Source organism: Mirounga angustirostris, unplaced genomic scaffold (assembly GCF_029215605.1).
Source record: "Mirounga angustirostris isolate CCGP_5_RB_7025 unplaced genomic scaffold, mMirAng1.0.hap1 SCAF_13, whole genome shotgun sequence".
Taxonomy (NCBI): domain Eukaryota; kingdom Metazoa; phylum Chordata; class Mammalia; order Carnivora; family Phocidae; genus Mirounga; species Mirounga angustirostris.
In genome coordinates this window covers 56991765-57014993 of record NW_026991721.1, presented here as the reverse complement: position 1 = coordinate 57014993, position 23229 = coordinate 56991765, and the positions used below count along the sequence as shown (strand labels likewise).

Below are 23229 nucleotides of genomic sequence, written 5' to 3'. Positions count from 1 at the left end.
TGTAACATAACGTTTCCAACCAACTCTAGTCGTCAAAAGTTTTTCTTTTTTTTTTTTTAAAGATTTTATTTATTTATTTGACAGAGAGAGACACAGCGAGAGAGGGAACACAAGCAAGGGGAGTGAGAGTGGGAGAAGCAGGCTTCCCGCGGAGCAGGGAGCTCGATGCAGGACTCGATCCCAGGATCCTGGGATTATGACCTGAGCCGGAGGCAGATGCTTAACGACTGAGCCACCCAGGCACCCCAAGTTTTTCTTTTCTTTTTCAAATATTTTATTTTTATTTATTTGAGAGAGACAGAGATAACGAGAGAGAGCACAAGCAGGAAGGAGGGAGAGAAGCAGACTCCCCACTGATCAGGGAGCCCGATGCGGGACTCGATCCCAAGACCCTGGGATCATGATGGGAGCGGAAGGCAGGCACTTAAGCGACTGAGCCACCCAGGCACCCATAAAGTTTTTCATTAAAGAGTAAAATTTGCCTCTTGGAAATGTCCACCTTTTTCATTCATTCATTCAACAAATACCTACTGAGTGCCTTACTATATGCCTGTTACTAGCCTAAGTAGTGGGTATACAATAGTGAACAAAACAGACCACCCACTCCATGCAGCTTCCATCCTAATGGGAGAGATAAACAACAAGATAGATAAAATATATAGTTTTAAGACTGCAGTAAATACCTAGGAGAAAATATAAATCGGAGAATCGGGAAAGGGAGAGGTTTCGTTTTAGGTAGGGGGGCCAAGGAAGACCTTACTAGGAAGGTGACTTGAGTAAAGGTCTGAAGAAAAAGATTGGGGGGGCCCCACTGTTCTGATATTTAGGAAAGAGCATTTCAGAGAGGGAGCAAGTGCAAAGGGTCTAGAATGGCTGGAGCATCGAGTACTATGGTAAGAGCAGGAGAAGAGCACAGAGAGGTAGCAGGAGCCAGACAGCACAGCCTTGCAAGTCACAATAACGACTTTAGCTTTTACTCCATGTTGAGAATCCTGTGAAGGGTTTTGAGCAGAGGATCCACACAATCTGATTTACATTTTAACAGAGTTACTCTGGCTATTCTACGAAGATTAGATTCAGGAGGGAGAGTGGCAGAAGCAGGGAGACCAACTAGGAGCCTATTACAATAATCCAGAGGTGGGGGACGAGAAGTGGATGAATTTTGAATATATTTAGAGGGTAGGGACAAGAGAACGTGCTGACAGATTCGATGTGGAGTATCAGAGGAAGAAAGGACTGAACAACTGGAAGACCAGTGTTGCCATTTCTTGAGATGGGGAAGACAAGGGAGATGTTGTTTTGTGGGGGGAACTATCTGGAGCTCATTTTTGGATGTATGGAGTTTGAACTGCTCACTGGAGTACAGATGGTGAGAGGGCAGGAGGAGGAGGGGGCAGGAGGTCTGAGGTCAGGGGAGAGATCTAGACTAGAGATACCAATTTGGGAGTTATCAGTACATAGATGGCATTTAAAGCCATGAGACTAGATGAGATCATCAAAGAAGTGAGTGTAGATGGAAAATAGTTTCCTGCAACATTCAGCATTTAAGGAAACTAGGAGAAGCAGCAAACCAGACTGAGGAAGGCCAAAAATATATGTAGAAAAGCAGGCAAGCTGGGTGATATCCTGTAAGCCAAGTAAAGAAGGGGTATCAGGAAGGAGGCGGTGCTCTACTACAGCCTCGTTCTGTACAAATTGTTTCTATTGTTTCTATTTGTTTCCCCAGCCCACCAGGATTTCTTGAGCACACAGTCTTGAGTGGTTTCTATGTCGCCAGGACTCAGCCTGATTTCTCCCTTCTCCTGGATCCCTTATCTGTTCTTCTTGTGGCCTATGTACCCATGAGTCTCTCCTCCCTGCTTCTTTGCCTTATAGACTCCCTACCTCCAACACCCTTTGCCTCCCATGCTTCCTGACAGCTCTGACCTAATGGAAATTCCCCTGTAACCTAGAGTTTCTTACCAAGGTCTGCAGCCAGGTTCAACAAGCCATGGTGACTGGTTAGCTGGGGGGAGGGGAAAAGGGAATGGGAGAAGTGGAAATTTTGTGTGATCCCCTATTTTTGGCTTGGGCAACTCAGTCAATGATGGTGATATTTGTTTTACATCCATTATCCATCATTTAACCTTGCTGAGTGTTTAACTTCCTTTCATTTCAAGGATAATAAAACTAAGACTGAGAGGTTAAGAAATTTGCTTCATATTCCTTCATTTGTTCCACTATTGGTCAACATTTATTGAGTGCCAAGCAAATGCCAGACACCATGCTAGGCCCTAGGGACAGAAGCAGAAATAATCCCTGTCCTAGAGAAAAATATAGTCCAATGAGGACTAAAACAATTATAGACAATTATAGGAGAGGGTAGTAAATGTTAAAATCAATGTATGTGGAGAGTATTATGAGAGCACAAAGGAAGGAGAGATGAATGGGTTCTGGAGAAACTGAGTTTAGACTATTGTTCCAGGGAAGGAAACATTTGAGAGGCCTTGAGGGATGAGTAGGAGTTTACCTCATATACAAGTGGGAGAATGTGATGTACAAAAGGCATTATTACCTTCAAGGACATGGAGTTGAAAGGTGATGACGACGTGTTTGGAGAATAGTGAAAATCCTTTCAGGCAGATCTAGGTATCTGGGGATAGAGAAGGAGAGATGAGAAAGAAAGTTAGGGGGACTCAGATGGGAAGGGCTTTGGTGGTCCTGAGATGGAGTGGACAGGGTGGGAGTCAGGCATCCTGGGCCTTACCTTGGCCCTACTGCTGACTTGCTGGGACCCAGGCAGATTCCACTCATCTCCCAGCTTCTGTTTTCTCTAACATAATATCCCAAACATGTCTCCAGCTCTAATGTGAGTTCTTGGAAGATACTCCTCAGACCTGGCCCTTGTGTCCTGACATACTACTTGCTCCTTCATTGTGTATTACACAAGCCCCTGGGCTGAAAGCAAGAGGTAGCATGGGGGTTTCTCAACAGTGAGAAATAAGTCCAGAGCCCATAGGCTGGAGAGGGAAATCCATGGCTCTGGGCAGAGAATTCTCCAGGATCTGGGAAGGGCGAGAGCTGAGCGATGGGAATACAATACCTCCTTGCTACTGGTTCCTGAAATGCACTGAGTACATTCCTGCTCCAGAGCCTTCGGGCTTAAGGTTCCCTCTGCTTGGGACACATCCCTCTGGCCACGTAAACTGACTGTTGGTGTTTTTTCTTTTTTGTAAAGTCGGTGCCTGACTTAAGCTTGGATTACTGAGGCATCCAATCCATAGCTATCTCTAATAAACCAAGAGCCACGCCACCTCCCCTCCACCGAGGCTCCTTTGTTTTGGGGATCTTGGCTGATTTTGATAACTGATCATTTGGGCCACTTGTCTGTTCTCTTCCCTCACTTTATTATTTTTTTTTTAAAGATTTTATTTATTTGAGAGAGGGAGCAAGAGCAAGAGCACAAGCAGGGGGAGGAGCAGAGGGCGAGGGAGAAGCAGACTCCCCGCTGAGCAGGACTCCGGGATCACGACCTGAGCCGAAGGCAGACGCTTAACCGACCAAGCCACTCAGGTGCCCCTCTTCCTTCACTTTAAATTCTCACTCTATTTTTTTTTTTAAGATTTTATTTATTTATTTATTTATTTAAGACAAAGTGAAAGAGAGAGAGAGAAGGAGCAGAGGGAGAGGGACAAGCAGACTCCGCACCGAGTGCGAGCCTGACACAGGGCTCCATCTCAGAACTGTGAGATCATGACCAGAGCTGAAATCAAGAGTCCAACGCTTGGGGCGCCTGAGTGGCTCAGTCGGTTAAGCGTCTGCCTTCAGCTTGGATCATGATCCCAGGGTTCTGGGATGGAGCCCCCTGTTGGGCTCCCTGCTCAGCTGGGAGCCTGCTTCTCCCTCTGCCTGCAGCTCCCCCTGCTTGTATTCACTCTCTCTCTGTCAAAAAAAAAAAAAAAAGAGTCGGTTGCTCAACCAACTGATCCAGCCAGGCGCCCCTAAATTCTTACCCTTAAGTTTTAAATTCACCGGATAAAGACTAAGCCCTCAAAATCCTAGGCCCCCACCATGGACCCCAATAAAAGCAGAACCCCAGGCCCACATGCTCTCTCTCCCGGTGCCCTCACTGGGTGGCCCCAGGCCTGCTGTGTAATGTCCAGGTTCTGTAGGTAATAAACCTTTCCTTCAAAGTCTCCTAAGGGTTACCGCTGAAGGGCATCTTAAAATAAGAACCACAAGAGCCAGTCCAACCTCATCATTGCTTATTGATAGGCTGAGGCCGGCACAAAACAGTTGGTGTGGCTGGCAGGATAGCATGAAGCCTGTGCAGTTTCCTGAGGGGAATGCCCTTTTTCACCTGTAACTTGCTGACTAACCACCTCGTCAGATGGGTAACCCTGTCTGAGAAAGAAGGACCATTTGTGGGGTCTCTCATACTGCTCCGTGCTTTTGCATATTGCTCTGTGGTGTGTGGCCTGTGGTGTCCAACCCAAAAGGCCACAGCTGCCATTATAATCCAATGATCTCCCCAGAGTGCCGTGATCAAGCCCATATGGTCTAATGAGATGATTAGACTACTAATTATAAAGGCCTTAATTGACCATTAAAGTGTGAAAGGATCCTTCACCCCTCATGGCCTAGGAGAACTGAGGACGGGAGATTGGATCACAAGGGTGTTATCATTGTCCAAGGAGAGGCTCTGGGCTAAAGGCACAAGGAAAAGAGGAAGACAGGAGACCTCTACCTGTGACCACTGAGTCAGTGGGTCGTGCCTGGACTACATGTCCTAATCCCGAAGAGTGAAGTAGCTTTGCAACCAGAAATCAATGGCACCTCCAGAGAGAGAACACAACAGAGGCCTAGAGTCTCTGTGATACCACTTCTGATACCCACTGTTGTTGCTCTTCACCCCCTGACCTGATGGGATATTACCAATCCCTGGTGTGATGTTACTAAAAAAATTAATGGACAAATATACATGTCTTGAATATCTTTGCCAGTGCCTCCTAAGAACCCTGAGGAGGTACTCCAGCTCCTTGATAAATGCAAAAGCCCATGGACACTTCCTGGGTGTTAGTCAATGCCATGCATACCAACATGCCAAGACTGGTATTACGTTCAGAGGCTTAGGGGCTTTTCCCAAAGACCCTCTGTATATCATGCTAGTGGAGGCAGACTCCAATCCAGAAAGGTCTCTTGGGACACCCTGGAAAGGAAAACAGCCACCTAGCAAGAGGGTGTACAGTGATGTCATCTAAAATTTTTGGTAACAACATATAAGATGAAGGTAACAGGATAAAACCAAAACGTAGAAACTGAGATCAAAAACTAAAATTTAACTGAAATTCAAACCTTCCTTAGAAGTTTTATGCAGCAGGAAGGAGAGAGGGGAACTAATAGGCTACTGAGAGTTTTTTTGTTTGCTTGGAATGGGCTCTGAATTGTTACTTACAGCTGCCAAAATGTATCAATGGGCCAGTATCTCTAAAGACATAAAATCCATAACTTTCTTAAAGATCCATCCAGGCTATGTGCTTGTTTCCACCAAGATCCCACAGATCCTGAACCCCTCGGCTTTCCCCTGAATGGGGCAGAAGTAGAAGCACGCTTCTAGAGGTAACCCTGCCACTGAGGGGAAAACCGATAGGGTTATTGAGGCCTACAGTGAGGAGGAAGAGGGAAATGGGAAGGCAGAGGCCCCTAGAGCCCTCGATATTCATACCAGGTCCCTCCCTGTCCTCACTTGGGTATTTACTGCCTGGCTCCATGCTCATCCTTCCATCACAGTGATCACTGCTAAGGCTCACAGTGAATGGAAAACACTAAGATGGGGCATCTCCTGCTGCACAAAATCAGCATGATCCAGTGGGTTTATCATTTTCATGACCATAATGACCCAGATGACTCCCTTCTCATTTCCATTCCTGAAGCGGCCCCATTTGACCTTGAGTCCAGAGAATTATTTTTACAGGTGCTCCCCTAATTACAGGTTGATGCTACTATATTTTATGGGGACTTTCAAACCATCCAAAAGACACTAAAACTCCAAGGAGAAAACTTACATTCTTTCTCTGTCCCTTGAAGAACATGTCTTTGAAATGTGAATACCCGAGGAAGTAATTTAAGATTATTTGTCGGGCGCCTGGGTGGCTCAGTTGCTTAAGCGACTGCCTTCGGCTCAGGTCATGATCCTGGAGTCCCGGGATCGAGTCCCGCATCGGGCTCCCTGCTCGGCAGGGAGTCTGCTTCTCCCTCTGACCCTCCCCCCTCTCATGTGCTCTCTCTCATTCTCTCTCTCTGAAATAAATAAATAAAATCTTTAAAAAAAAAAGATTATTTGTCAAGGACAAATACAAATCTTAAAGTCTTCACAAACATTAGTAAAAAGCTTTAGCCATTGGAGCAGGCAACCTTAACTTGTTCCATCTGCCAATTTGGATTCAATTGTTATGTATAAACTAGTTTTATATTAATGTACCTGATGTGTGGCTAAAATTTTGAAACAGAAGCTATAGGGTCTCTGTGTATCTCTGCATGATTATAAATGTCTATGGATGTATGATATGCACATATGGTCTTTTCTCCCTCTCTCCTACCAAGATGGCATTGCCAAAATTAGTTGGTAAAAGAGCTCTATTTAATTGGCTTAAAAATGAGCACTTTTGAAGTAAGTATTCCTAAAACTCAGAAATACAGAAACCACCCAAATGTTTTTCAAGTTCGTATGATCTGGGATAATCTTTGGTAAATAAAAGCTAGTTTAAGTTTGGTTTAATTAAAATTGGTATGTCTTCAGAGTTATTAGCATTAAATATAATGCAGGCATACAAGTTTTATTCTACCTGCATTTACTAGTCAAATTCATGTTATCTCTAATACACATTTTGTCAGGAAGAGAAGTAGCTTGGGATGATGACTGACTGTATAGTGTCTAATGAAGTTTTTTTGGGTAATCTAAACATAGTTGTCGGGAGCAAGTACTTTCTTTAGAGGTAAGTGGGAGAAGAGATTTTAGGTGAACTTTCAGCAGTAATTATGTCTCATAGCATGTCTACTTAAAAATAGTTTCACGGGACACCTGGCTGGCTCAGTTGGTGAAACATGTGACTCTTGATCTTGGGGTTGTGGATTCGAGCCCCACATCGGGTGTAGAGATTACTTAAAAAAAGTAAAATCTTGGGGCGCCTGGGTGGCTCAGTCGTTAAGCGTCTGCCTTCGGCTCGGGTCATGATCCCGGGGTCCTGGGATTGAGCCCCGCATCGGGCTCCCTGCTCTGCAGGAAGCCTGCTTCTCCCTCTCCCACTCCCCCTGCTTGTGTTCTCTCTCTCGCTGTCTCTCTCTGTCAAATAAATAAATAAAATCTTTAAAAAAAAAAAAGTAAAATCTTAAAAAAACACAGTTTCACAAATCTTTGATAATTTTCACCATTAGAATTGTGCTAAGTTAAAAAAAAGAATTCTGCTATGTTGAATGATGGGAATTCACTGACTGTCCAGATTATTTCCAAATAAGATGAAATACTGAAACATTAATTGTTAAACAAGTCTAAGTTTACCTACTTTTGACCTCTCATTACAGGGCACTCAAGATATTTGGGTCTATTAGTAAACATGTCTTGTGCCACATTGAAAAATTGTGCTATGGGGAAATGTATGTGACTAGAAACTATTAAATTCACTCATAAATTTGCCAATCTAAAGAACACTGGTGTAACAGTTCACAACTACTTGCCTTTTAGTTTTCAGTAGAAATTAAGGTTTCTAAGGGTTAAGATTCTAATTAATATATGTAATTAAAGCTACTAGAACTAATAAAGGAAAAGACTATATGCAAGGAAAGTAGGATATGTTTTTGGCTAAGAGAAGGCTTGAGGTATGAAGATGCATTTTTGTTAATGAAAAAGAAATTAAATTTTTTCTAACATTAAAAAAAAAAACCCGGGGCGCCTGAGTGGCTCGGTCGTTTAGCGTCTGCCTTCAGCTCAGGTCATGTTCCCAGGGTCCTGGGATCGAGCCCCGCATCGGGCTCCCTGCTCAGCAGGAAGCCTGCTTCTCCCTTTCCCACTCCCCCTGCTTGTGTTCCCTCTCTCGCTGTGTCTCTCTCTGTCAAATAAATAAATAAAATCTTTAAAAACAAAAACAAAAACAAAAACAAAAAAACCTGATTATTTCATAATAGGAAAGAGAAAAATAAAGACAAAAATCAAACTTCCCCAAATCAAATTCTAAATGAAGTTTTTTTAACTTGGAAGTACCTTTGGGACTTTCTAAAGGGCACCTGGAACATCTCAGATTTGTTCTCTCTTTCTGTATAAAAAAAGATATTTAGTGAATTGGGCTTATTTGATGTGTTAAAACACGGGAAGTATTGCCAAGTAAAAAATAATGCTGAACCTTCTTTATGGATATCCTTGTATGGATATATGTTAGTAATATAAGGGTTGCAGAAATTATATGAAATTCCTAAAAGTCCAATATGTAACATTATCAGTCATAATTTCAGTTACCATCTTAAAATGTGGGTATCACAGAAATAAACAAATTTCCTTGTTGATTTCATTAAATGGACCCCCATCAGACTTTTAACTATGGGCATTTTTCAGTCTTTTTTCATTTACAGGCAGTTATTGTTTTACTCTGGTTCTTTTGCAAAAGTAATTCCTCTTCAAGAAGATTCATGGAAAGGACTCTGACAAGTACAGGTGTCTGATAACTTTCAGATCATACCACTGAACTGGATAAGAATTTACAAACTCTTATGAAAAGCTGGATTCATAAAAGTGCTAACAAAAGATCAAGAATTAATTACATAGGACTGAAAGATGATGATGATTATAATTTTTTTGTTCAAAACATTGCTGGTTCTTTAATCTTTTGTTTTCCAGATTTAAAGAATTTTTTTTCTCTTTAACTATGACAACAATTTGGTAAAGTATATCTTTGTGAACAAAGATGAAACAGTTACTTTTTCTTCCTACTTGATCTCTCCAGAATTTGGCAAGTCTCAGCAAGGATTTCTTATTTTCATGGCAATATAATTATTTGCATAAGTTCAATAAGAATCTGTTTTCCTTGTAACAGTTGGAAAAATTGGTTATCTTACCAAGGCTTTGACTGGAATGTCATATTTTAGAGAGATAAGCATAGGCTCAAATATGATACCAGATTTAAGGAACTACAGTTGACTTTATGGAGCCAATAAAGCCCCTTGGAAAAATCACCCTAGCACCTTGCTCATAGGGTTTCAGCAGCCGTATGAGGTGCATAAGGAAGGTCATTTCTTTTTCCTTTTTTTTTTTTTTTTTAAGATTTTATTTATTTATTTGACAGAGAGAGACACAGCGAGAGAGGGAACACAAGCAGGGGGAGTGGGAGAGGGAGAAGCAGGCTTCCCGCGGAGCAGGGAGCCCGATGCAGGGCTCGATCCCAGGACCCTGGGATCATGACCTGAGCCGAAGGCAGACGCTTAACCGACTGAGCCACCCAGGCGCCCCTGCAGGAAGGTCATTTCTTGGCAGTCCCAGGAACCTCAGGATATTTTGGGGAACCTCAAGAAGAGAAGAATTCACCCAAATCTAGAGGTATTGCAGAAGTCTGATGGCAGATCCTTGGCTTGGCTTCTTAGCCTCCAGAGGCTTCTAAAAGTTGTCTGAGATTCCTTATGAAAAGTTCCAGCAAAGTAAACATAAAAGAACCTATATGGTCAATCACTGTTCTTGCTGCATTTATGTAAATCATCAGGCCAAGTTTAATGAGACTAGATTTATTTTGCAATCAAATCAGTCTCTTTGATTATTTCTGATAGAAACAGGGGTGACTGTAGAGAGAAAAAAATACGTTTCAATGGAAAGCTATAGTACACTCTTGTAAATATCAGATTCTAGACCTGTTGTTTTTGAGGTTTTGTTTTCTACCTGTAAACTGGACAGGACACTGATTCTTATTTCCTCCAATATCTGGCTACAACTCTCCAATCTAATGTTTCCAATTTTTCTCCCACCCTTCTGACTTGGAATCACTGAGAACTAAAGCTGCCTTTTTCCTAAAACCATGCAAGCTAATTGGGACAACTTGATATAAACTTCAGAGAAATCACCATAGCAGCTCATGTATGGGCAATCTCTATGCCTGTTGTTGTGTGGGTCACTGAGAAAGGTCACTAGCAACATTTAAACTGCAAACCAGGAAAATCTATTAGACTGCCACCGTCTGCCCTCACTCCATCTCTTCAGATGCTTCAAGCCCAACATTTAGAAATCTCACCTGGCTGCCTTCAGAACTCAGAAACTGCGATTATAATCTGCTCTAATCATTAACCTTTTTTTTTTCTTTATTGCCATAGAAATGCCTCTTCTTAAATACCCAGGGCAAATACTTACACCACATAGGCCTAACTTGGAGAACCAACCTTCATCACCCTCTCCTGAAATAATCCTCTAACGGAACTGATTATTCTCAAGATTAAGAGACTAGTTTGATAAGATATGGAGCAATCTACCAACTCAGGACGGGTTCAAACCTACTTATGCCAGATGGCCCAAGACATTAAAATATTCTACGACATTACCCAAATCCTTGAACAGGTTGCTAAGCCCCTGAGATCACTAACCTGTTTTCATGGATGGACCTTTCAAGTTTGGGACAATGGCTCTGGACTGGATTTCAGATTATTGCCTGTATAATTATTATAGCATTTGCTACTATAATCCTATTGAAACATGTAATTTCTGGGTTACAGGGTGCCCTATCCCTGACTTTTAGTTTATTGGCTACCCTGCCAGTTAATCTCCTCAACTTTGGCTCTGATACCTCAGCACTGATGTAGGAAAGACGTTAGGGTTTGAAGCCAACGGCCAAGAAAGAATTCTTGAGATGTCTTTGGTGCAAAAAGGTGATTTTATTCAAGCACAGGGACAGGACGCGTGGGCAGAAAAAGATGCACCAGGGTCATGAGGAATGGCCCATTATATATTTTCAAGTTGGGAGGGGGTTAGGGATAGCGTAAATCTCTAAGGAATTTTCGAAGCAAGGTTTCCAGGACCTTGAGGGGGCTAGCTATTGTTGGGAAAAGGTCATTTATTACCATCTAATAAAACCTTAGTCATGAGACCCTTCAGATGTATATCAGTGGGCCATATGCTTGGGGGATGATTGCCAACAAGTATCTAGAGATAAAGAAAATTTCTAAAGGAATTTTTATATGCTAAAGTAGACTTACAGGATCCTAGTGGGGAACGGGGATTGGGCTAGGATTGCCTTTTGCCTTTAGCAACGTATTAACATCAAGGCAGTTGAGTCCCTAGAGGAATGCCACTCTGCCTGTTTCAAGGACTTGTCAATGGGCTGTAGGTAGTAAGGAAATTTAATAATTTTTCTTCTGCCTTGGTTTCCCATGTCAAGCATCACAGGGTAGATTATAGTGTAAACCTTGACAGTTGGTTGTTCTTTTTTGCAACCCAAATGCCTGACTTAAGCTTTGATTACTGAGACATCCATTTCAAGGACAGCCATCTCCAAGAAATACATTGCCAGCCACATGTGTTAGATAAAGAGCCAGGCCACCTCCACCCCCAACTGAGGCTTTTTTGTTTTAGAGATCTTGGCTGATTTCCACTGACCATTTGGGTCACTTTTTTTTTTCTCTTCTCACACTTTAAATTCCCATTCTTATTTTTTTGTTGTTGTTTTTTTATTTTAAGTAGGCTCCACACGCAACATGGGGCTTGAACTCACAAGCCTGAGATTAAGAGTCACATGCTATACTGACTGAGCCAGCTAGGCACCCCCTGCTCTTATGTATTAAATTCACCAATACAGAGCGAGCCTATGCTCACTCTCTCTCTCCCAAATAAATAAATAAAATCTTTTCAAAACAAACAAACAAGTAAATAAAAGGGGCGTCTGGTGGCTCAGTGGGTTAAGCGCCTGACTTTCGCTCCAGTCATGATCTCAGGGTCCTGGGATCAAGCCCAGCATCAGCTCCCTGCTCAGCGGGGAGTCTGCTTCTCCCTCTCCCTCTCCCTCTGCCTCTGCCCTTCTTCATGATCTCTCTCTGAAACAAATAAAATCTTAAAATAAGTAAATAAATAAATACAAGGAAACTCTAGGCCCCCACCCTTGACCCCAATAAAAGCAGAACCCAGGCCAGTGTGCTTTCTCTACCAGTGCCCTCGCTGTGTAATTTTCAGGTTCTGTAAGAACTCTTTATTTTTTCAAAGCTCCCTCAAGGTGATTGCTGAAAGGCATCTTACATTCATAATAAGAACCACAGGAGCCAGGGCCAGTCCAAGCACAACATTGCTTATTGATAGGCTGAGACTGGTACAAAACACCCCTCCGTATCCATGGGGATCCTTTACTTACTTCACTGTGGCCTCTGCCCAAATATCACCTTGTAGATCTTTCCTATATAAAATAGCCCCTCCTCGGTGAGCCTGGGTGGCTCAGTCAGTTAAAGCATCTGACTTTGGCTCAGGTCATGATCCCCAAGTCCTCGGATGGAGCCCTATGTGGGGCTCCCTGCTGGGCGGGGAGTCTGCATCTGCTTATCCTTCTCCCTGTCTCTCTCTCTGCCCCTCCCCCCACCACTTGTGCCTGTGTTCTCTCTCTCAAATAAATAAAATCTTTAAAAAAAAAATAGCCCCTCCTCTATCCTTCTCTATTCCCTTACCCTGCTTTATTTCTGCAGAGCACCATCACCATGTATCTCTCCATTTGTTTTCCTCCATCTCCCTGCCCTCCTTGGAATGTCAGCTCCACAAGAGCAGAGACTTGGTCTTGTTCACTGTTGGAGCCCTAGCACCTAGAACAGCCTAGCACACAGTAGGCACTCAGTGGACCTTGAGCTGATGTATTGACCAAATCCCTACTGCCACCCTGCTGATCCAAGGCACCATCATCCCAAGCCCAGACTCCTGAAGTGTACCAGATCCACCCGCCCCGCCCACACCCAATCCCTCCTGCACACACCAGCCAGGAGATCTTTCAAAACTGCCAACTGAATCAGGTCACTCCACAGATTAAAACTCTTCAGTGATCAAATAATTTGATCATCCCTTGCAGTGATGAGGAATTCTGTGGAAATACTTTGTTAATTCAGTAGAAATAAGTGTTATGTTGGCTATATTAAGGTGAGAAGCCAAATTGTTTATCAGAGCCTGAAAAAGGCCATACTGACTCTCGTGGTGTTAGGCGTTAGCTAGTGCTGCACCATCCCCTAGCTTTGTGGTTTCCTGTTGCAGGCAAGGTTGGATGCTAAAATCAGTGGATGACAGTGTGATGAGGATTGTGCATCATGTCAAACTATCTTCCCACAAAATACAAAGGGAGAACTAATAACTATATGGCGAGAAACCACCTTAACCAAATGATTGCTAGCAATAAGACATCGTGCACGTCACATACCCCTTGATATGATATACTCTGAAAGGGCCATCACTTCTCCGATTCTCTGGCCAAAATGTACTTGGATTATGTAAGATATCAACATTTGGGGAACATGGATGCAAAGAATGTGGGAACTCTCTTCACTACTTTTGCAATTTTTCTGTAAGTCAAAGATTATGCCAAAATGCAAAGTTAAAAAATCAAACCAACATAGTGGCTTAATAGCTCTCTTATTATACTTCAAGATTATATTGGGCAAGACTCAGCTGGATGATCCTTCTGCTCCATGTGGCAGTGACTAGGGTCACTTGGTAATGTTCAGCCCATGTCGGGGATGCTCTTGAACATCCAAGATGGTTTTACTCACGGGCTTGGGCCTTCGGCAGGGGTTGCTGGAAGGCTGGCTTCAGCCAGGCCCCCTTTTCTCCATGTAGTCCATGGGCTTCTCGATGTGGCCTCTCCAGCAGGTCAGTCAGTCCTCTCACATGGTGGCTCAAGGGTCTAAGAGCCAATATTCCAAGAAATAGAAGTAGAAGCTGCTAGTCCCTGTCTTGATCAGTTTGGGCTGCTGTAACAGAATACCATATAGACAGGACGTTTAAACAAGTTTATTCCTCTCAGTTCTGAAGCCTGAAAGTCCAAGATCAAAGTGCTGGCATGGTGAGTTCTGGGGACGCCCCCCTTCCAGGTTGCAGACTGCCCCTTCCTTATTGTATCCTGACATGGTGGAGAGCAGAGAGGGGAAGCAAGCTCTCCCATGACCCTTATAAGGGCACTAACCCCATCTAACCCTAATCACTTCCCAGAAGCCCCACCTCCTAATATCACATGGTGGAGGGCAGGTAGGGGTTCAATACAGGAATGTTGGAGAGATGCAAACATTTAGTCCATCATCGTCCCTTAAGGCCTGGACCTAGAAACAGGCAAAGCATCAGTTTTACCATATTCTATTGGTCAGAGTAGTCTCAGGGCCTGTCCACGTTCAAGGGGAGGAGACATAGTCCTCGCCTCTCAATGGTCAAAGAATTTGTTCCCTTCTTTAACTCCCACATGGGAAAGGGCTTTTCCCCCTCCATTGCACAGGATGAGATTAATCTTAATCCTCGGTTCTGGGCATGCTCTCAGCATTGCTCCAGGCGTGACTGCCTTTATAGATTTGTGTCTTTCCTTAGCTTTTTTCAAAAAAGCAATGGAAATCTTATGTTTGTCCTTTTTGCATCATTTATGATGTGTATACCTGCTTCATCACATGGCTAGGAAGAACTGATGAAAAATCTAAGCTTATCTCTGGTTGGAATGGGGTAGCCTGATACCCTTATTTGTAAAATATTAGATTTCCTTTATTTGCATTATTTGGCAAAACATAGCAGAACCGGAAAAAAAAATGTACAGTCTAAAAGGTTTCTGGGGAGAGAAGCTCTGAAGGCTGGTCTGAAAAGTAAACATAGGGGGTGCCTGGGTGGCTCAGTCATTAAGCATCTTCGGCTAGGGTCATGCATGATCCCAGGGTCCTAGGATCGACCCCACATCGGGCTCCTGCTCAGTGGGAAGCCTGCTTCTCCCTCTCCCACTCCCCCTGCTTGTGTTCCCTCTCTCACGGTCTCTCTGTCAAATAAATAAATAAAATATTAAAAAAAGAAAAGTAAACATAGGATGTGTTTTCTTGGCTAAATTTCCTAGAGGTAAGGCAAGAAAATGAGACCATGTATCTGGAGATAGCATTACAGTGGGCTTTGCAGTTAAATCAGCTTGGGTTGAATTCTGACTCCTCTACTTTTCAGCTATTTGGGAATTCACCTGACTCCCAAGGTCTTGGTTTCCTCATCTGCATGTTGGGAATAATAATGTCAACATTGCAGTGACTTGCGAGAGTTACAAGACACAACAATGTAAGTAACACATCCATTATTCTAATTGCTGTAGCGTGGTTCTCAATATATAACTAGTGTGATTATGTAATTAATGTTTATTAGCTACAAAATACTTTCATTTACACCTTCAGACTACTCCTAAAGAAGGAAAACAGATGCATGTCCCAATTTAGGGAATGAAGATATTAAGACCAGCAGCACAGTGAAGATCACAGGCTGGTTCAATAGGAAGGCAGACTGCTGTTGACTGTGGTCTGATACTCCGAGGTGATGAGGCCCCGTGCAGGCAGATGGGGCAAGGTGAGCACCTCATAACCAGACTCTGACCTTGTCACCTTAGATGTACCTGAGGCAGGACCATGTGCCGAGAACAGACCGAAACCACAGACCTTACCCCCGGGAGAGACATTCTACTAGTTGAGTAAGTGATGACAGGATTTGGAGGTTTTCCCAAAATCATAATGGGAAGATATCAATGTACATTATTAAAAAAAACCAGAAGCAATACCATCTGTCTTCTTAGACTAACAGCAACTTTACTGTCTGCAATAATGTTTGAGAAATAGACTAAGGATCAAGCACTTTTAACTTGAAAAAATGAACTTTTCTTCCTGAACTTTTTTTTTTTAAGATTTTATTTTTAAGTAATCTCTACACCCAACATGGGGGCTTGAGTTTACAGCCACTCCCCCATCAAGAGTTGCATGCTCCTCCCACTGAGCCTGCCAAGAAAGTTAACCCTTTCTTAACCTTTTTATAATGGTTAATGAAAGAGTTTTTGCCCCAGAGAGCATTTTAATTAATTTCAGATCATAACAGGCATAAAGAAGCGACTGGAAGGTTAGGCCATCAGATGTGGGTAACTTGGTTCCATGAGGTTTTTGTTTGTTTTGTCAGAAGCATAAAGGTATAGTGAAACTACCCCCCAAAAGGGCAAAGTGTAGAACAGTATGCTATTGCTTATGCACAAAAATGGGATATACAATTGACCTTGAACAATGCAGGGGTTAGGGGTGCTGACACACACCCAGACTGCACAGTTGAAAATCTGCATGTTACTTTGGACTCCCCCAAAACCTAACCACTAAGAGCCTGCTGTTGACTGGAAGCCTTACCAGTAACATAAACAGTAGGTCAACACATATTTTGTATGTTATGTGTATTATAGACTGTATTTTATTTTATTTTATTTATTTATTTTTATTTATTTTTATTTATTTTTATTTTTTATTTTTTTAAAGATTTTATTTATTTATTTGACAGAGAGAGACATAGCGAGAGCAGGAACACAGGCAGGGGGAATGGGAGAGGGAGAAGCAGGCTTCCCGCCGAGCAGGGAGCCCGATGTGGGACTCGATCCCAGGACCCTGGGATCATGACCTGAGCCGAAGGCAGACGCTTAACGACTGAGCCACCCAGGCGCCCTATTTATTTTTTTTTAAAGATTTATTTATTTATTTGAGAGAGCGAGAATGAGAGAGAGAGAGTACATGAGAGGGGGTAGGGTTAGAGGGAGAAGCAGGCTCCTTGCTGAGCAGGGAGCCCGATGCGGGACTCGATCCAGGGACTCCAGGATCATGACCTGAGCCGAAGGCAGTCGCTTAACCAACTGAGCCACCCAGGCGCCCCTATAGACTGTATTTTAAAAAGATTTTTATTTATTTATTTTAGCGAGAGTTTGGAGAGACAGAGAAAGAGAGCAGGGGGAGGGGTAGAAGGAGAGGGAGAGAAGCAGACTCCCTGCTGAGCACGGAGCCAGATGCGGGGCTCGATCCCAAGACCCTGGGGACCATTTGACTTGAGCCGAAACCAAGAGTCGGACGCTCAACCAACTGAGCTACCCAGGTGCCCCTATATACTGTATTCTGACAATAAAGTAAGCTAGAGAAAAGAAAATGTTATTAAGAAAATACATTTACAGTATTATACTACATTTGTGCAAAAAAATCTGTGTATAAGTAGACCCATGCAGTTCAAGCCCATGTTGTGCAGATCTGAGATGGGTTGCAGAACTAGCAGGGTCCTCAAACTGTGGGTGAGATACCGCCAGTGAAATCTAGAAGGATACGTCCAGGGAGGGGTGGTGGATCCCACCAAGGTCACAGAGAAAGCTAGTATTGGAGTGCCCTTGGGAGGGGGTGAGGGGGTGAGGGGGTCTTGCCTTCTGGCCAACCTCTACACTTGCCTTATTGCTTGGCTCAGGTACCTTCAGGGATAAGCTAGGTGAGGACAGCAGAAGATCTGGGCTTGGCAGGGAGACCAGTGGAGAAACCCAGTGGAGAGTCTCGTGGCTCTGTGTCCACCTCTGACTACGGCTTTCTGGCAAGAACGGATGGACATGGCCTGGCCCATGACACAGTTGCTGCTTCTGGCTTTGGTGGCTGCTGTGGGGGGTGCCCAGCCCAGGACTCCAGGGGCTGGGATGGACCTGCTCAACGTCTGCATGGATGCCAAGCACCATAAGACAAAGCCAGGCCCCAAGGACAAGCTGCATGGCCAGGTAAGGATGGAGTGGGGTCACGGGTTGGGGAGAGAGCTGACCCTAAAAATGGAAGAAGTCGCGGAAGGGGAAGATCAACTTTGGGGAGCAATGGAGTCAGGAGGGTGGCTGAGGTGATCCCCCGGAGGCTACCAAATCTACTTATAGTGGGGGGACCATTTCTCTGGCCCCCACTATGGGCCAAGTGCTTTCCTCACAACTCATCAGTGAATATGCCCAGAGGGCCGACTTGGTAGGTGGATGGTTGTCTCTACTTACACAGGAGAGAAAATAGGAAATGAGGTCCACAGAGGGCAGAGGTACAGTGTGCACGTCCGTGTACGTCTGTGCATACATACACCGTGGGAACTGAGAGGCTAGACATGAGCAGGGGCTAGGACAGAGTCGGGCAGTGCCTTTGCCAGCCTTAAATATGCCCCTGGCCCAGGAAGCTCAAAAGGTACAGGAGATTCAGGTCCCTCAAGGTCATGATGCAGCAAACACGGAGGAACAGTCCAGGTCCTCCACCCCCATTAGGTGTCGAAGAGACAGTGACAAATCAGATAACACTGGGAAGACTTCCCAGGAAAGGTGCCATCAGCCTTGGCCTTGGAGGATGAGTAAGAGTTTTCCAGGAAGACAAAGCAGGAAAGGGCAGCCTGGCAGAGAACAGCTGGTACACGGGTGGGAGGGTGAGAGCATGGGCAGTGGCGAGCGTAGTGTGACCAGAGCCAAGGATGTTGCTGCCCACAGAGAAGGGGAGGCGAGGGAAGCCCCTGAAGCAGCTCGGAAGCTGAGCCTACCGTTGAACTCCAGGCTCCCGACAGATGCCGGTCCTTCATTCCCCCTGGTCTCCTCCTCTGCTCCCCACGAAGTCTCACGTTGCTGGAGGACTGGGATGTCCTCAGGGAAAGCTGGCCTGGACTCACCCAGAGGCTAGAAGTGAAGAGCAGGAAGCCCAGAGCCCCATGACTTCTGAGTCATTTCCGACTTCTCATTTGTGGTGGTGGTATGTGTGCGCATGCGCTAAAGTATACCTTGTATAAAAGTTGCCATTTTAAGCATTTCTAAGTGTCAGGTTCGATGGCCATTCATATTGTTGTCACCATCACCATCCATCTCCATAACTTTTTCTGAAAGATTGTTTTATCTTCAGAACTTTTTAAGTTCTAGAAGTTGCGTCTAAGACCCCTTGGGAGCACTTCTTCTTGCCAAGAAATGGCATGCAGACTTTTGAGGGAGTCATTTGCTTGTAATTCTCAGGGACAGGGGCTATAATGGGAGTGCTTATCTGTGTCAAGCCCCCTACTAGAGGCCAGCAAGTGCTTTTCAGTATAATCATTCACTCTTTTGGAGGCAGGAACCACTGAGTCTGGTTGGCAGGTCAGGGATGAGGTACATGGGGTCATGCAGAGCCACCAGGAGTTGGGGCATCTGAGGAGGGGCCTGCGTGAAGTCAGGGAGGCCTGGAAGCATGTTCGATGTAGCTGTGCTGGGGGTGGGCTAGGTTGTTGGACAGAGGTAGGTTTGGTTCCACCCTCTTGGATTTTCCTTAGTTTCTCCTGAGTGCCCAGACCTGTCCCATGTCCCCTGTCACTTGACCCTGGGTGCTAGAGTTCGTCTCAGAGATTTTAAGTGACTGCCTCATAATCACTCAGCTCCGGAGCTCCAGCTTGGAACTATTTCTACCGAGAAAGCTTCACCACTTCCACTGTCTTATCGGCCTTGAATTTACCTCTCTGGGATGGTCTCCCACATCGAGTCAGATCCACATTGGAGTTCGTGTGCAGGCCATTATGCCCTCTGTCCCCCACCGCTTTCTGGACCTATCTGGAGTCCCCTAGCCTGGGGATCCAGACCCTAGGACAGCCAGATCAGCCCCTTTCACCTCTGCCCTTACCACAGCTTGGGACCAGGCTCTTCTCCTCCCTGCCCTGAGTTAAAATCTTCATCCCACCATTTACCAGGGTGCAGCTTATGTAAACTCTGTAACAGTTGAATGAATGATGTTTTCACTAGAGTGTTGAGGGCATAAAGTGCAAAAGCCTCAGGGACTTTGCACTTGCTGTTTCTGTGCCTACAATGTTCTGTGTCTTCCCCCTGCCCCCAACTAAAGCCATAAACTCCATAAAGGCAGAGATTTGATCTGTTTTGTTCACTGCTGTATTCTCAGCACCTAGCACGATGCGGGATTGATCATAAGTACTCAGTTAATATTGGCTGGATGCAAAATGAGTAATATAAATAACCCGAATCACGTGAAATAACTTTGTAAACTGTTTAGAGTTGTGAAAATAATTGCTCCCCCAGACAGTGGTTCCCAGGCCTCCCACATCCCCTGTTTTACTCTCTGTTAAAAACTCTGTTATAATTGCCTCTAGCCCAAGGGCCAGGCATAGCGACGCCCTCCCCAGCAAGGGTTCCTCTGGATGCCCTACCTGGGGCAGAGGAGCCAGAAGATGCGGGAGACAGCTGGGCGGGGGGAGGGGGGGCACTTAGTCTGGTGTCTTCCCCACGCAGTGCACTCCCTGGAAGGAGGCCTGCTGCTCAGCCAGCACCAGCCAGGAGCTGCACAAGAACATCTCCCTCCTGTACAACTTCACCTTGGACCACTGAGGCAAGATGGAGCCTGCCTGCAAGCGCCACTTCATCCAGGACAACTGTCTCTATGAGTGCTCACCCAACCTGGGGCCCTGGATCCAGGAGGTACAGGACCTGCCCTCACCCCAGCCCAGCAGGCTGCCAGCCAGCTGAGTCAAGGCTGCGGGCGGCCCACATCCCCGTCCCCACTCCCTCCCCTCCCACCCAGGTGAACCAGAGCTGGCGCAAGGAGCGTTTCCTGCACGTGCCCCTGTGCAAAGAGGACTGCCAGCGATGGTGGGAGGACTGTCGCACCTCCTACACCTGCAAGAGCAACTGGCACAGGGGCTGGAAATGGACCTCAGGTGAGGGCCTGGGGGGTGGGGGGAGACGCAGGTGGGGTTGGAGGATTTGGGGGTGGCCAGAAACCAGCTTCGGGCCCAGGGGCTGAATGTCTGTGTCCACGCCCTCTCCGCCTGCAGGAATTAACCAGTGTCCAACCGGGACCACCTGCCGCACATTTGAGACCTACTTTCCCACGCCTGCAGCCCTGTGTGAGGGCCTCTGGAGTCACTCCTACAAACTCAGCAACTACAGCCGAGGGAGCGGCCGCTGCATCCAGATGTGGTTCGACCCGGCCCAGGGCAACCCCAATGAGGAGGTGGCGAGGTTCTGTGCCCAGGCCAGGAGTGCCAGGGCCCTGCCCCGAGGGCTGGAGCCTCTCCTGCTCAGCCTGGCCCTGATGCAGCAACTCTGGCTGCTCGGCTGAGCCCCTCCCACTGCACACCTTCCTAGTCTGCACCTGGCCCAGCCCGGGTGACCTGGCCTCAGCTGAGCGCAGCACTCTCAGATGAGGGGACCTCACAATGCCCTGGTCATTGGTTCTTGATCCAACATGGGTCATATGGGGTTCCTCTGACAGCCTATTTTAATAGATCCATGTGTATCTTGTGTCTTGTAAATAATTTGGGGATGATGGGGCACCTGGGTGGCTCAGTGGTTAAGCATCTGCCTTCGGCTCAGGTCGTGATCCCAGGGTCCTGGGATCGAGCCCCGCATTGGGCTCCCTGCTCTTTGGGAAGCCTGCTTCTCCCTCTCCCCCTGTTTGTGTTCCCTCTCTCGCTGTGTCTCTCTCTGTCAAATTAATAAATAAAATCTTAGGGCGCCTGGGTGGCTCAGCTGGTTAAGCGACTGCCTTCGGCTCAGGTCATGATCCTGGAGTCCCTGGATCGAGTCCCGCATCGGGCTCCCTGCTCAGCGGGGGGTCTGCTTCTCCCTCTGCCCTCTTCCCTCTCGTGCTCTCTGTCTCTCATTCTCTCTCAAATAAATAAATAAAATCTTTAATAAATAAATAAATAAATAAATAAATAAATAAATAAATAAATAAATAAAATCTTAGAAAGAAAATAATAATAATTTGGGGATGAGTGGGTTGGAGGGACATGCTTCATTGCTTTATCATTCCTATTGAGAGGCCCAAAGAGGGACTGTGACTAGCTTGAAGTTCACCAGCAAGTAGGAGGTAGAAGCTGACTCCTTAGTCTGAGGCTCTTACTTCTTCACCAGGCTTCCCCCCATGCCAAATTCATCAGTCCCACACTACAAGGGGATATGGGGTTGGGTGGAAAGAAGGTGGGCAGAGACTGACAGATGAATTCTCAGGCTCCTGGTGAGAAAGTTTCTTTCCCTTTCTTTCCCTTATTAGATGTGGACTAGGGTGCAGATATTAGTGGTGGTAGTAGGTAAGGAATCCCAATGATGAACAACTGCATTGCTTCCCTTTTTTAAAAGAGACAGTTGCTGGGCAGACAGAGAGGGAGAGAAAGTCTCAAGCAGACTCCACACTGAACATGGAGCCCAATGTGGGGCTCGATCCCAGGACCCTACATGACCTGAGCAGAAACTAAGAGTCGGACGCTCAACCAACCGAGCCACCCAGATGCCCCTGCAGTGACTAATTTTATGCATGGTAGAATGTTATACTTGAATTCCAGAAAAGGAATTGCTGGGTCAAGAAGTATATGGATTTATAATTTTGATAGTTACAACTTTACAGGGGTTGTATCAGTGTGCCCCCCCCCCCCACTAGCAATGAGTGACTGTTTCCCAGGATACGGTCAAACTTTTGATTTCCTACTAAGCTGATAGGTGGGAAAAGACCATCTTTTTTTTTTTTTTTCATATTTTATTTATTTATTTGACAGAGAGAGACACAGCGAGAGAGGGAACACAAGCAGGGGGTGGGAGAGGGAGAAGCAGGCTTCCTGCCAAGCAGGGAGCCCAATGCAGGGCTCGATCCCAGGACCCTAAGATCATGACCTGAGCCGAAGGCAGACGCTTAACAACTGAGCCACCCAGGCGCCCCGGGAAAAGACCATCTTGGTGTGGTTTTCATGCGCCACGTGTCTTATCATGAGAACACAGTTTCTGAGATCTTCCTTTTTGGTCTACTAAGTTTGGGCCCATTCTTTTCAATCGCTGGGCAATATTCCAGTCTATGTAGTATATGTCACATTTAACAGTCTCCTACTGATGGATATTTGAGGGAGAGGGGTTCTTCTAGAACCTTGACATTTTTGAAAAGCACAGGCCAGTTACATTGTAGAATATCCCTCATTTGGGGTTTATCGGTTTCTTCCTCATTAGACTGAGGTTACGCATTTTTGGCATGAATATCCCCAAGGCAATACTGTGTCATTCTCAGTGCATCCTAACAGAAGGCGTATGGTGGTGAGTTCACCCACTCCTGAGGGTGAGATTGGGTCCGTCAGGTTTCTCCACTACTTTTTTCCCCCTTTGTAATTTGTAAGTATGATATAGGCAGATATTGAGAACTGGAGATATCCTATTGACCATCATACTGGTACCCACAAGTTTCATTATCTGATGGACACTTTTTAAAAAGTAAAACAAACACCAAAAAATGTCTTAT

At 45.4% G+C, this 23229-nt stretch overlaps 1 protein-coding gene and 1 long non-coding RNA gene across 2 annotated transcripts in view; one reads left to right on the top strand and one right to left on the bottom strand.

Annotated features, from left to right (window-relative positions):
• Nucleotides 1-13439: 13439 nt before the first annotated feature.
• The window catches only part of LOC123857472 (uncharacterized), a 48568-nt gene continuing 38778 nt past the window's right edge, over nt 13440-23229 (bottom strand). The window contains exon 4 of the long non-coding RNA XR_010406992.1: nt 13440-13935. This is a non-coding gene — a long non-coding RNA (uncharacterized LOC123857472). The remainder of the gene's footprint in view (nt 13936-23229) is intronic.
• Nucleotides 17556-21267, top strand: LOC123856674 (folate receptor gamma-like). The gene is given in 4 exon segments (XM_045892817.2): nt 17556-17738; nt 20238-20423; nt 20527-20662; nt 20780-21267. Coding segments are annotated over 4 exon segments (777 nt in total). The 5' UTR covers nt 17556-17570; the 3' UTR covers nt 21067-21267.